The sequence below is a fragment of the Lepeophtheirus salmonis genome, chromosome 11 (assembly GCF_016086655.4).
Source record: "Lepeophtheirus salmonis chromosome 11, UVic_Lsal_1.4, whole genome shotgun sequence".
Lineage (NCBI taxonomy): Eukaryota > Metazoa > Arthropoda > Copepoda > Siphonostomatoida > Caligidae > Lepeophtheirus > Lepeophtheirus salmonis.
In genome coordinates this window covers 11,322,848-11,337,721 of record NC_052141.2, presented here as the reverse complement: position 1 = coordinate 11,337,721, position 14,874 = coordinate 11,322,848, and the positions used below count along the sequence as shown (strand labels likewise).

Here is a 14,874-nt window from a genome sequence, read left to right as displayed (position 1 = left end):
TCTCAATCACAATTCTCTTTATAAGGTAGAGTTTATAATGTATAATCTATATGGATAATTATATAACCTGGGCCCCTGATTCCTTTATTACTTGTGTGCCTCTTTTGCCATTGGAAAACCAGCGAAAGTGACGTGGTATTCTTTCCTCCAAAACCATAACTTTAATCAGTAGTACCATATGTCTCGCTCCTGCGTTTTACTCGCACTCGCTCGATATCCACCCATACAGATAACACAAGGGAACACTCATTTTATACAAATGAATTCAAGCCAAAAAAAGAATTTATCTTTGAGCGTAGAATCCAAAACTGATCTCAATTTTTCTCAGTCATCTGAATTTAGACACTTTTACATAAGTTTTATTATTCCTAATTTTAATTTGTGATTGTTTTAAGGGTAAAAAATTACTCTGAACGATAATAGTCCCGAATTACTATAATCTCAGATATGTCAGAATTCAAATGAATTATAGAAAAGCTGAGATCAGTTTTCGATTCTGCGCTCATAGATAAATTTGATTTTTGTTTTATGTTCATTTGCAAAAAATATCACCCCTGTAATTGTTCCCCTGTGTAATTAATTAAACAAATAAATTGGAAAGAGAAAAAATGTTTAAAGAAAAGAAAAAGTGAGTAAATTAATCAATGATTGAGATTTAATGGGCAATGTGAATGAGGTAATCGTTTATATCGAATGTGTTTGGGGTCCTAGGTATCCGATCAAGTACTGATTGGCACTTCTCTTTCCGGGTGTTGTCTCTAATCTTACAGTTATGATGGTGTGTTTGTCATTGGAATAGTCTAATAGATAATTGCCTAGTATTATAATATGAATCATCCTAAAATATATTTATTATTTTTGTGGACAAAGTGTCCCTTCGGAGTAATGGCAGTCGGCAATAAGGTTTTTTGCCAAACATCCTAGAAACATTTTTTTCTGAGAGGGGGGGACTTTTTGGACAGTTTTTATATAACTTTTTTTATAAATGGCAAATAAGTTCTTTGAAAAAAATAAAAGTTTTTTTTCAAATGACAATATTTGAATGAATATTTCTTTTTCCAAATTAATAATTAACATTTGGCATCAAGAAAATTACAGAAGGCTACCATATTTTTTCAAATTTTTATAAGAATTCCTCAAAATTGGTAAGGTCCAATGGCCCATATTCTGGTGCCACAGGACAGTGGTGCCACAGGACAGTTATGTCAATGATACAATTTTCGACATAATTCGTAAAAATTGCGACATCAAATGTTTGGCTGGTGTTCAAATGGATGTGTTTTAATTATTGCTTTATGAATCTTCAGTTTCAAATATTATAAAACTTTCTTTTAAATAGTTATTAATTGTAGCCAATACTTTGGGCTATCAAACTGTACAATTTATGTAGTAGTGTAAAAATTGTTCATATTTTAAAACTGCTAAAAAAGAAACCGAAAATCAGCATGTTAACCTTGACAATTGGAAGAATATTTTGTAGGAGAACAGCTTATCTAATGAAGTTTCATTAGATAAGCTACAATCAAATGTGAGGAGGGAGGAAGTAAAAAAGAAATATACAATGACATTGGCAAGAATTACTCCGATGTTGATCCCTAATTATACTCTGAGTCCAACAAGGACTTACAATTATAATTTTGCAACAAATCCTTAGGGTTTTATGAGTACACACGAATCAGGTACAATTAGATTTTGAATATAATTAATTGAATGTAGTAGAAAAGGACGTTCACTACTCGGGAATTAAACAATAATGACTACAGCTGTGGAAAGAATCATACTTTGGATTACCAATCGTATGTTTGTAAAGAAAAAACTAAGCGTAGCAATTAAAAAAGGAAAAATGGTTGAGCATGTGCTCCTTTTTTTTTGTTCATAATTTAATCACTCATGGTTATAGTAACATCTCCCTCTAAAAGAAGAATTCTTGGCTATCTTTGCTGTAAATTGTTTTTCAAATGCATAATAAAATAAATATATCTTTAAATATAATTACGATATTTTTCCTGAACAATCTTCTCTTCTCTATAGCAGTACTTTTTTTTTCTCCCCTAGAATCATATAACAGGCTGCTGATATTAACAATGGTGTGCATTCAGTAAGACAGTATTACTAATACTATATGCATACATGTAAATTTGGTGTGTTTTTTAGCTGGCCTGTTAATTTCTAATTGGCAGTATTAAGCATGAATTTTATTTTTCTAAGCAAATGCAAATCCTTATGCAAATTTTTAGAGGTTGAGAGTTTTTTTTTTTTTACAATGTTACTATGAGTAATGTTGTTGAATACATAATTATCTGTCGATAACTTAGAAAAACATTGTCCTGGTCGTCCTCATGAGTACACAGTACGAGAAGAGGATTGCGTGATAATAGTATGTTGTTATATAAGCATATGGTTTAAATAACTGGGGAAAATCTTTTTGATGCTCTTAATAGGGAGTAATATTGCCGGACATTACTACATAATTAGCTTTTGCTCTAAATCTTTACGATGAATTTATTTCTAACATTTTTTTATTAATATATTTATTGTCTAATTTTATGATTTTGACATTTACTTTATTATTAATAATTAGTTCGATCTCATCGGTAGAGATATATCTATCCTGTGCACAATTGTATATAGCAACTTCCACATGAAGAAGAGGGGTGATTATCTTTTTGATTAAACTCCACGTCTCGCTTGTGTATTGCAACCTAAAGTTATGACATATTTAACTGAATTCCGATGTTAAAACAAGAAAAAATTATCTGGATCAATCTATTATTTCAATATTCTGTATTTATAATTTATTATTATTAATAGTTATATGATTTTAATTGTCTAATTATGTATATTTAACTTAAATGTTTAATTGTTTATTTTTTAGTATGTAGATTATATTTAATTAAAGCCTTCTTCTTTAAACTTTGAGCTTCAAATATATTTCAAATACTCTACTTTGTCGTTTCATTAGCTATTATTCTGAGAATAAGGTTCATAATGAATTACAATTTCATGGAGTGTGACGTTTTCAAATCTACTGTAACGGATAAAACACGTCAAAGTCAATTATACGTAGTATATCTTCATTAAACATTTTGCTAATAAATACATTCGTTATACCCTCAAAAATCATAATAAAGCAGGCAGATGATAATCACATCAGTATTTTAAACAATGATACCATATGTCTTTTTTGGTATCATTCTCCTTGCACGCGTTTTTCTCTACAATATTATCAACTATACTTATAGGGCTCTGGCCACCAGGGAGTATAGAGAACTCTATAGAACTCGCTGGACTAATACTGACATAAGTTAAATAAATAATAATAACGATTGTATGGTTGTTAAATGATTGAATGTTTGTTTGTATGGTTGTATTTTATTGCAATAGGGGCTAAAATGCTGGAGGGGTGAATGACTCGGGGAGTAAAATATTAGGGAGCAAAAAGACGGGAGGTTAAAGGATGGGGGGTCTAAGATCCCTAGAACCAAGTATATCATACTTCGAGGGAACACGACTCCAGGGCCCTCAAACAAACTATGATTCCACCCAATGAATCAATCTTTTCGGTGTTAAAAAAATAGAACTTAATTGATTATTTGAGCTTATTGGTCGATTTTCATAAACACAATTTTGGCCAATTTTGATGAATAAACGTCACATATATACACAATTAGTTAACATAATAATTTTTTTTTTAAATGTATTTAAAAAGGTCAACACAAAATAAAATAAGTAATGGACTTCCTTTCATTCATAATTCAAATCGAAAATTTTATCCTCTTCACATTTAAATATTACAATGTCAAGATATTCTGAGATAAAAAAATGAAATCAGTTGGACTAACAATATAAAATAAAACTTGATCCACGCGGTTGATGGTCATAATGGAAGTCCATAGCCCCAAAATGAGCTTTTATAAAAATAAATTCCGAGAAAATGTTATTTCCACATATTATATTTTCTTCTTTTCAGAAATACTTACTTGACATTGATCCCCCTGATAAAAGATATATATTTGAGATATGATTTACACCACAGTTTTGTCTTATGTTACAAAAATAAAGGACTCTAATATCCCGGAAAACAGTCTTTTGATTTCTAAAAATAATAATTATATTTGGAGTAAAAGTCTAATTTTTATCCAATTCTGAGTTGTTAAGATGAAAATTTTACAAGACAATCTCATGAAGAATGACAATGAATAATATAAGAAGCTCGTAGAAGCAATGAATCAAGATAAAAAAGTGCTAATATAATTTTATTAAATATATTTATGAAAATACATATTTTAAATCAATTATTATTGAATAAAAATAATGAACCTCCATGGATAAGTCAGTCATTGGTCATAGAAAGATTAAAAAATACATAAAATACAATGAAATATAGATTAATCATGGGTCAATATTTCAATTCTGTAGTCTTCAGATACAAAATAAACACTTAATTCATCAAAAAAATAATCATTATGCCGAAGAAATAAAATTTGCTTCGTAGTTGAATGTCATAAATAAATAGAAATAATGAAAAGTTATTTTATAAGCTTTTCGTGATATAAATAAGTAGAAAATTAGTCAAACTTCATTTGGTACTCGGTGCCTTGATTTTGTTCGACATTGCATGAATGGCACAGACTAGATGAGGAATATCAATTCTACCCGAATTAATTATATCCCTATGTTGAGACTTGCTCAGATACTTTCTTCTGACTCCGTTCAGAGCCGGTATACTCGTCTCAGTTTTCATGAAATATAAATTTTTCAACATTTTTTTAGCTATAACAGCCAAATCTGACTCTTTATATTTGGAGCAAGAGACAAGCGAGTCTGTCCATTTGTCACCGTATAAAGTTACAGCACCAAAAACAGCCCCAGCTGAAAGCAGAGAGCACCTTAAGGAAGAGTAATGCTTACACGTTAAAAGGGTATCGTAAAGAAGTATGACCGTTTCCTTAAAGTCTGCATCCTCAGAGTGATTTGTCGAAAGAATAAGTCGATTCATAAAAGTCATGGGCTCGACACCATGGACGTTAAAGTTGTGAAGCTGAAGAAGTTCTTTTTCTAATGCAAACACTTCTTCTTTTTCATATGCATTTTGAGACAGTTTGATCATGTCACTAACACTTGCAGGATAATACTCTTCTATTTTAGAAGTAAGGTACAGAGATGCAATTCCCAGAAGCTGAATCCTTTCGTAATTGAGATTATCAAGAGACAAAGTTCTATCAACGAGGTTTACCATGAGATAGACAGTTTCTTGAGACATGAACAGTTTATGAGCAACCAACACTAGCCAATCAATGGCTAGTGCTCGACATTCCACAATCTTGGGGTTACCTCGAGTGAGAACCTCATAGTTGACAATATATTTCTTTTCTCGATTAAGAAGATATTCAAAAATATTGTCTTCATAATATATGCCCAATTTTTGTTTATCAGTGATAGTTGTTTCAGTCTTAGGAGGGATTGAAGTAATGCTATCTAGCTTTATCAATTTTTTGGACAGCTCTTTATGAATGTTCTCAGGCGGTTTTTTCGTATTTTCTATAATATTATTAGGGAAATACAAGTTGATGAATACAAATAAAATGGCACAATAATCAGTCATTACCTATATAAGCTACGGATCCCCTTCGCTTCCTGGATGCATCTTCAACTTTGTTAGTTTTTTCAATAACTGAAAAAGCTCTATTCTTACGAGGAACCTGACGAACTCCTTTGAAGTTCGGAAGGTTGGATAAATCGTTAAAATCTATTCGATTCATCGTTTCGCTATTGTATCTCCTTCTCCAACTGTTTATTACTGAGAGTTTTATAGGATTTAAACCCTGATTGCTTACGCTCATAACTGATAAACCTGTTCATTTGATTAAAGTATTCGCTCTTTTAAAGGGAATCATAGAAATAGTTTTATTTTCCAGACTATATAAATCCCACTTTTCTACAAAAATTATATGAAATTATAATATAAACTGTGAAAGGTAAAACCGTACATTAATTATTAATATACAAACATTCAATTAATCATTATTCAATGTAAAAAAATAATCATAATAATACTTTAATTGATTGTATGTAGGTCAAAAACAGGCTCTTAATGACGTTGGAGGCAATGGATCAAAATCTATCTATTGCGAATACATTCATAAGTTTCTGAACATAATTTATGTACATGTAACCGATGAACAACAATATCAACAACAACCTCTCACTGAAAAGTTACACTTTACTCTGATGACATTAACTATTCGCAAGACTAAGTAATAAACTAGCATTCCTATTGGATATACTCTACTCAACATATCAATTTAGACTTTAGAGATGTTTGATAATTATGATTGTATAGATTATAAAGTAGGTTTGAAATTTGTGAAGTAAACTCATAGATTTGTTAACTTTCAAGTTTCATTAATAAAAGGTACATACTTAATGTCATGTTTAAAAAAACTTTACAAACACTGAATGCTAGTCTTAGATTATAATAAATAAGTTTTTATGATACTTTTTGTAGCCTGAGCTGGTACAAATTTTCTGACTCTAGACTCCACTAAAAAAGGCATCAACTCTAACTCTACAGCCCTGCTTAAAACATGTAATTATTGTTTAAACTGTCTTTTTACAAAAAAAGATTATGATTGACTTATGAAGGGATATGGAAGTTGAATGAAAGAACTTAAAATATTCTGTGTTCATTTCTATACTATTTAACAAAATTGAATTTAGAATTCCCAAGTTTTTACAAGAATTTACATTCTATTTAGTGTATGCGATGGTGTCGACACCCACTGGTACATGAAGCATGGCATACATCTCTCATGATCCAACACAAGGGACTGCTAGTATCACAATATCCACGTTGTACAAACGCATTACAAACCTTATTACTTAGCATCTTATTTCGACAGTCATCTGTGGATAATAGATAAAAATAAATATTAATGAATGTATATAATCACATAGAATCATTCCAAGTCTCACTTCTACATCTTCCACAAGTTCTTGCACACAGATAAAGAATAGAGGGATGATTGCAAAGATTTCTATTATTTTCACAGTATTCGTCTCTGATTAAATTATCACAACCTGTGTATAGTTAGAAATAATTAGTAAATAGATTATTTTTGATCAGTGCTGTAATCACTGTTTTGTTGTTTAGGGCTCTGATCGGATGGCTATGGTTAGAAATGTATAAACAGGATCATCCCCAGGATTATTATTATTATTTTTATTTATAATAATTTTGTGTTTTTGGGAATTTTGAAAAAAATTATACTTTTGGGAAATAATTATTCGGAAAAATATTTGAAAAATCCAGTTATTCACAAAAAAATTATATTTTTTTGGAAAATAAAATTAAAATGTTAAATTTTGTGGGACAAAATTTCAAAAATCTGTAAACATTCACAATTAAAGTATTGAAATTTTTTTTGGAAAAAACATCAAAACTCCACTGCCATTTACAAAAAAAATTTAAATATTAAATTTTTTTCAAAAAATGTCAAAAATCCATAGCTTTTCACGAAAAATCAAATTATTTGGAAAAAAAAACAACTAGTAAACTGAAAAAATTCCTTAATTTTGGGGAAGGGGTTACATCCCCTCCAACCTACGCTCCACGAACTCCCCTGATGAAATATGAGGTGTCAGTTTGTAAAAATAAAAAAACTGAAAAATGGTATGGTAAGCCTGACATTTATAAGAATATTTGGGAGAAGAGAAGCTTTGTCAGCGATATACATGAGGTTTGTTGTCTTGACGTTTTATTGGATCATCTGCAAGAACCCGTGAGTGAAAATACATTAATACAACGACGTAGCTCAATGGAGAACGCGCTCGTGATAAAATATTCTCTTGAACTCAATCTGAGTGATTCGATACTCAGACGCAACTAGAGAAGAATGTATACAGTTTGTATATGGACTTCAAGGAAGATTCCTGGATCAGATGGAGTAAATACATCACTATAATCTTTACTTATCAGAGCAACTCCATATTACAAATTAAAGGAACTTAAAAAAACCCACACTAATCCCACTCTGCATACAGCTAGGGAATAATTGTTCCGATGTCAATAATCAATTATACTCTTAGTTCAACAAAGATTTACACTTATAAGTTACAAAACCAGAGCAAAGACTCATTGTTTCTCTTTGTCATTCATGAGCACACGCAGAGTTGGTAATCTAAAGAGGTTTTTATTTCCCAAAGCTCCTATCATTATTATTTAATTCTTGAGAAGGGAATATATAAGAATAAAGTAGTAATTAGTGCGTTTTTTCAAGAAAAACGGAGAGTAGCAGTAAGGATTTACTTGGGATTTATAAGTGTAAGTCCTTGTTGGACTCAGAGTAGAATTGAAGATCGACATCGGAGTAATTCCAACCAATAAGTCCATGCTAAATACGGAATTGGTTTTTGTTTATTCCTTTTCTCACATGAGTGCTTGACCCTGATCAAATAAAATGCCATGCCCGCCACACTGCTTTCCTCCCAAACATTCCTTAAATGGGCAGAGTTACCACGTTAATCCCACACACGTTAAGGACATATTTGATACAACTCTACTAATGTATGTCTCACCATAACTGGGGTAAATAAATACTACTACCCAAAAAGTTATTGTGCCCCCCTTGGCAACTGGTGATTATGGCCCTGTGGATATTGGAATTCATTGAGTTGACTTACTTTCTGTACATAGGCCACAGAATCTAGGACAATGGCGACGTCGTTCATTGAAGCAGTCATTTGTAAAGTCTACACAATCTCCAAACAGATCATAGCATTGTCCTCCTAATATATGGATTCAAAAATAAAGTTAAGTTGCCAAATCTGAGTGTACTCACGTCGTTTACACCCGCAGGATCTTCTGCAAACGTGATAGTATTGTGGATGTAAGCAATTCCATTCATCAGCGGTACAATAGTCTTCCTTATCGAGACAATAAGGATCCTCATCTGAGTCATATCCAACAAGTTAACTTAAAGATATAAAGTATTCAAATTTAACTCACGATCATAAGCCGACGTTGTACCTAAGACCAATGCACAGAAAAGAACTATCCTTAACTCCTGTTGACTTCTCATTTGTATATTTTAAAATGAGTTGTCAATTTCATTTTTTTAAATTTACATAAAACTTTTTTTTTGGCCAACTGTGATTAAAATTTGTTTATTTACAGACATTTCATGTATTATATTTTGGTCCTTATACAAATAAGGGTAAAGTGTGTCAAACATTTGTGCCTAAAAAAGTTAATAGAATAAATACCGGGTGGTCCATTGAAATCTGCACTCTTACTAATTAAATAATTAATGAAGGTTGAGTTATTGAAATAAATTCATATTACTACATATATATCAAATCATAAGCAATTGGCTATAAAAGAAAATAAACCTGAGCTCTTTAAGCTTACGCACAAGTCGAGAAAATGGCACTTGAAAAGGATAAAATAATTTCTATTCGCGCACTCCAAGCAAATGGGCGTCTCCAGAACCACCGTCTACGCTGAAAGAAAGTCCAAAACCTTGGAGAGGAAGAAGGGCTCTGTCAAAAAGGATAATTGGATCCGGATGAGTTAAAGAAAAGTCAAGTCCATGAGGGGCCATGGAAGATATCTCGGGATTCCACAGCAGAATGTCCAGAGAACTTTCAAAAAGTGGGTGTAAAGAGTCTCGTGAGGGGAGAGAGTACACTGTTGACACCAGTAATGAAAAAAAAACCCAAAAAATCCTGTATTGCAAGACTCTTTAGAATGAGTTTTGGAGGAGTCTTTTTTTTTTACAGTTTTGGTGCCTCTTATGCCCACCCTTTTAACTACAACTTTTAGGGGCATGTCGAGGAGAATGCCTGCACTGTTCTTCATCCGCACCCCGAGATCTGCAAAGCCTCTGTCAGTCATCACTGGGACACCATGACAGAAGACTACTTTCACAGTGGGTCCCAGGCCTTCCGCAACCACCTGGAAGTCATAATTAACGCTAAGGGCGGCTATATTAATGATTCAGCTCAGACACACACTTATTTTTGATATTATTATTTTTTTTTGAAATTATATTGTTAATTAATAAATTATATCTTGTCGAAGTTTAAAATTCAAAGTGTTCAGATTTTAATGGACCACTCGGTAATGTTATCATCTACTGATCTTTAATATTTATTCTATTCAATTTGCAAATAAGGAATTTAATATTTGAAATAAAAGGTTGCGTGAAAGGAAAGCAATTTGTGTTTTTCGTACCTCTACGTCTCAGAAAATGATATGTCGTCATGATTTCTATTATTTGCAATCTTTCTTTTATCTGTGTGGTTGATGGGGTCCGGTAAAATAGTTGTGGTTAGAATGTTGTATTCAAAGTCATAGTTTGTCAAGTAAATCGTGTGAATTTTTAGCTTTTTTGGAATTGGCAATATGAAGAATGAATTTTCTTTAATTCATGAGTAGTGAACTTCCTTTCCTATTAGATTCAATAGCTGCTCAAACATTCGTGTGCCCATAAAGGACAGAGAGTAACCTTGAGGTTTTGTTTTGGAGTTAATATTCTAAGCTTTTGTTGCACTAATAGTAGAATTGAGGGTCAACATCTGATTAATTCTTGCCAATGTCCTTATTTTTTTCCTTTTCTCCTTCCTTCCTTGGCACAGATGATTGTCAGGGTTATGTTTTTTTTTATTTATCTTTTTTTTAGCATGCCCTTAATACACACGATTTCCCTCAATAGTCGTAGAGGTAATATTGTTCCATGATAAAATCGTGCTGTACATTATTATGGTGAGACAAAATTATTGCGGGTAATATCATTGTGAAACAATTTCATTAGAGGCAATATGACTTTGAGTAATTTTATTTCAAGATATTCTTAACAGTAGTGTGCATTTTCTTTGCAATTATAATATATTCGAACAATTAAACTTTTGAATGATTAAACAATTCCAACGTAGCCACTTCCCTGAGCATCATGGACCCCTTCTAATATCCAAAACTACCCTAATGTGGGTTAGGCAAATGAAGCAGAAATATTGTCAGCTGACAATGAAATATATTGTGCATTGTTTTTAATTAGCGAAGTAACACAAAGTTATGCAGTCATTTTTAAAATGAATTTCTGATTTTACAAAAAAAAAAATGTTTTTAAAGTTTCAATTTTTTTTTTTGACAATATCACTTCATATTTGGACAATTCGGACAAAATTTGGGGCAACTTTTTACACAAAATATCACAAACTTGGTAGTTACAAAATTTTAGTCGGGAGAAGACTCGTTGCAACGGACAGAAGCAGTAATAATTCCGTGATTCCTCCCAAATGCTTTGAAACTTCCTAATTAAAGTTGGAACAATTGCGATTATTGATTGTCTAGCTTGTTAACCTTTTTGTTTCTATTTTCTCAAAGCTGGAATACAACGGATAAATTCTAGTAGCAAGCTTTTTAAAATATAGAAACGTTGTGTTTGTTATATTTTTTATCCAAGGCAGAAAAATCCCAGGGCAAAAACAACAGAAGGCGAAAATTTCACACGGCAAAAGTGTTCAAATGGAATACGCACAAGGCGGACACATTCAAGCTAAACTTGTTTTAAGCAAATCCTCCGGACACAGCCCTTGGTGCTGTTGGGATCGATTCTTCCCATTTTACGCTTTTTGATAATATTCTTTATTCCCCATGTGATGATAAAAATTGGGATTATTTGTCACATGGATTGGGACATTTCTCTTACTTTTAGAGTCAATAATAATCCAAAACTTCATACCTCGATTCATGGCTAAAATATTTGCAACTCTTATAGCCTTTATATTCATTTTCAATTCCTCAAAAATTTACAAGTATATCTACAGGGTTAATCATGTTTACTGGACCCATTTTATTTTTTTTCTATTTTTCAAGAATAAAATTAATACAAAAGGTTTTGTTAATACATTTGTTTAACAAATTTTATCCAAAAATAGTGCTTGCACAACTTTTATTGCATATGTGAGCCGTCATCTCTAATAATGGTCTCAATACGAGGCGTAAATCCCTTGCAGACCTTGTCAGACTCGAGCTTGGTCCATTCCTTCTTTATGGAAACCTCTAGAGTCTGAACACTTCTGTGAGGAGTAGCACACAGCCTCTCTTCCAGACGCAGTTAGATAGAATAGACCAAGATACGAACCTGGAGAGTAGAGTAGGGCGGCCACGTGTTGAGCTGTCAAAAGTCTGGAAATGTATTTCTCAGGAAGGGATGGATCTTAGCAGTGCAATGACACGGAGCTCTGTCTTGAGTGGAAAAAAAGTTGTCCTCGAACTTTTCTCTGGCCATGGTAGCACTTTCTTATCTATAAGCTCGATGTAAGCATCTGCATTGAGCCGTTCCTTCCCCAACACAAAAATAGGATTGCAGACTTTGTCCTATGCGGGCCACTTGATTTTTGTTCTGTAGACACGCATCACTGAAACTGAGACATTTTCTGGATATTTGGTTGTGATGTAGCGGCTGTTCAGCTTATTCACAGAGGCATCAACGTCTAAAATGTATTGATCAGAAAAGAGAAAACTTTGATCCAATCTTTGTTGGACTTGAGAAAATTTAGAATTTTCTTTGCTCTTTCCAACCGTATCAGCTTGATCTGTTCAGTGATAGGATGTTTTGTTGTCCTCTTCTGTGATCTTGCACCAATGTCATTCCGGATTGAACATAATAAAATATGTACCACTAGATAAAATCAACCCTGTATAGACAAGTCTAGGGCCCCTCAGAACCCTATTAACGTACAACTAATTACCTCCGCCAAGGAAATATTTTTGAACCTGTTTGTTTTGTTTGTTTATTTGTTTGTTAGTCATAAGGATTATGAATGATCCTTGTAAAAGGCCATTAATTTTTCAGAGGTCAACGTGATTTAAAACGTAAAAAATGCAAAATCGATCATAACTTCGGAACAAATTGAGATAAGTAACTAAATTTAATTATAGGCAGAGGTTTTGTTTTCTATTGAGTGTAAATTTATGTTTTAATAACATATGATTTACAAAATGTAAATTAGTATATACATACAAAGATAAGCATTTCAAAACATATTTAAAAAAATGTCGAATAGAAATAAATTGTCAATCCTGATAAATTTATGAAGGATAAACTGTCATTAACTTAATTTTGAAGTGAGTTAACATACTTGCCCGTAGTTCATTCTTGAGATCATTGATTTATTTGTGGATAAATGACAAATGTTTTAAGACGTAGACTTAAGCTAATTTTCAATTTAATGAATTTTCACCTTTTACAGCTTCAGATATAATTATTCGAGCTTTTCTTGGTCACACACTAAATAAATTTAAAGCAAACATTATTTTATAGTATTACTAGCACGAAACAATCTATCTTAAAAGATATCCAATAAAAATTGCTTACTTATGTTAAGCTTCTAAACTAAAACGATTTACTATAAACTATCATTATAAAATAGGTAAATTTATATTGTAAAATCTCCTTGTATACAACATTTTTTGTTGTTTGGGTCCATTTAATGTAAATATAATCAAACCTGTAGCCCCTTTTGACACACTTGAAAATGTAACATATAATTAATTGACCATGTGAAAATACTGATATTGCTAAATATAAAGCTATTCTTCAAATGTTTGACCCCGTGATGTGTTTATTGCCATTGCCATTGCTAACTTGCCATGTTCCTTCTTCAACCATAAATATAAGATTGAAGGTACATACTAAGATTAACTTGCTCATCTTCTTCCTTACTCTCTTTTCTAATTCGTATTTAATACATCACACATAAATTATTTTAATTATATTGGATACACAAAGAAATTACTTAATTGTCATTCTTTATTGATTTATTCAGTTGTATGATATCTTGACTGCTAATGTTATTGTTCCAAGAGGGAGAGCTATATGCTCAGTTTTTGGCAAAATATGTTGTGAATATGTTAAGAAAAATGCCAAAGTATATTATAGATTTGGTATTTGCATACTTTACTTTACATATAGGGCTCGAAGATAAAATCTGCATCTTCCTTGGGTCACCCTGGAGCCAATTGTCGTGCTCCTGTAATTTTTTAAAACTCCTGCGTAATATATAGAAATAAACTGAATCATTCTGTCTAATTTCATCACAATAGAAACATTTATTAGTTCACAGAGGAGGAACGAAGATGCGTTGTAGTTATGAGTCTAATTGATAATCAAGGTCATATCAGCTAATTGAACATATTAACTCGACTGGGCTGACAATGCGTATATCCAAGAAGAAACTGGTGCATTTAACATCTAACTTTTCTAATGTTTTCTTTTGTCAGCAATCTCCTTAAATCTGACCAAAACAATTTGTATTGCGAGAACGACCTTTCCACATTTACAGTGACAATGGGATAGAACTTGAATATAAAACCCGACTAGGATCAATGGGTTTACTTCCACCAAGTTGATGAGTTGTCTTTCTTTCATTCCTGTTGTGTAAAGTGGCCTCTCCACCCTCACAAAACTCCTTCCACCCACTTTTTTATAGCCTTCTAGACAGTCTGGTATGAAACTCCGAGATATCTTACATATGCCCTCATAGACTTGTGGAAATTGGTCCAGGCTGTTTTCTTTAACTCCTCCGGGTCCAATTTGGCCTTTTTGACTGAGCTGTTCTTCCTTTATAACGTTTCGGAATTGCTGACGGAGTACACAGTGGTCTTGGAGCAACGCAATTGCTTTGAGTGAGTGAATAGAAATTCATCAATCCCTTTCAAGTGTCCTTTTCTGGACTTGTACGTAAGCTGTTTTGTAACCAATTGCTTAAGCTTAAATATATTGAAATATACATTAATTTCTATCACTTAACCTTCATTAATTATTGAATTAGTAAGTGTTCAGATTTCAATGTACCATCCGGTATAAC

General features: G+C 32.2%; 2 protein-coding genes across 3 annotated transcripts in view; one reads left to right on the top strand and one right to left on the bottom strand.

The window, feature by feature from the left end:
* The window catches only part of LOC121126291 (uncharacterized), a 360,273-nt gene that overhangs the window by 335,109 nt on the left and 10,290 nt on the right, over positions 1 to 14,874 (top strand). The window lies entirely within an intron of this gene.
* Positions 4,241 to 9,135, bottom strand: LOC121126225 (uncharacterized). Of its 2 annotated transcripts, none has more exons than XM_071891701.1 (6): positions 9,008 to 9,135; positions 8,841 to 8,951; positions 8,683 to 8,787; positions 6,976 to 7,080; positions 5,609 to 6,906; positions 4,241 to 5,541 (listed from the first exon to the last, which is right to left on the bottom strand). In XM_071891701.1, exons 1-5 carry the CDS (start codon positions 9,078 to 9,080, stop codon positions 6,755 to 6,757), a joined length of 546 nt encoding a protein of 181 aa, XP_071747802.1. In that variant the 5' UTR covers positions 9,081 to 9,135; the 3' UTR covers positions 4,241 to 5,541; positions 5,609 to 6,754. The 2 variants fall into 2 exon arrangements, with proteins under 2 accessions (XP_071747802.1, XP_071747801.1); XM_071891700.1 differs by having other exon boundaries at positions 9,008 to 9,132.

What these genes read in the sequence shown, in the direction of transcription:
- LOC121126225 (XM_071891700.1), bottom strand. Translation starts at nt 5,843, where the DNA reads ATGAGCGTAAGCAATCAGGGTTTAAATCCTATAAAACTCTCAGTAATA. An exon ending in GGGATCCGTAGCTTATATAG is followed by an intron (nt 5,542 to 5,608) that starts GTAATGACTGAT and finishes ATAATATTATAG; the next exon opens with AAAATACGAAAAAACCGCCT.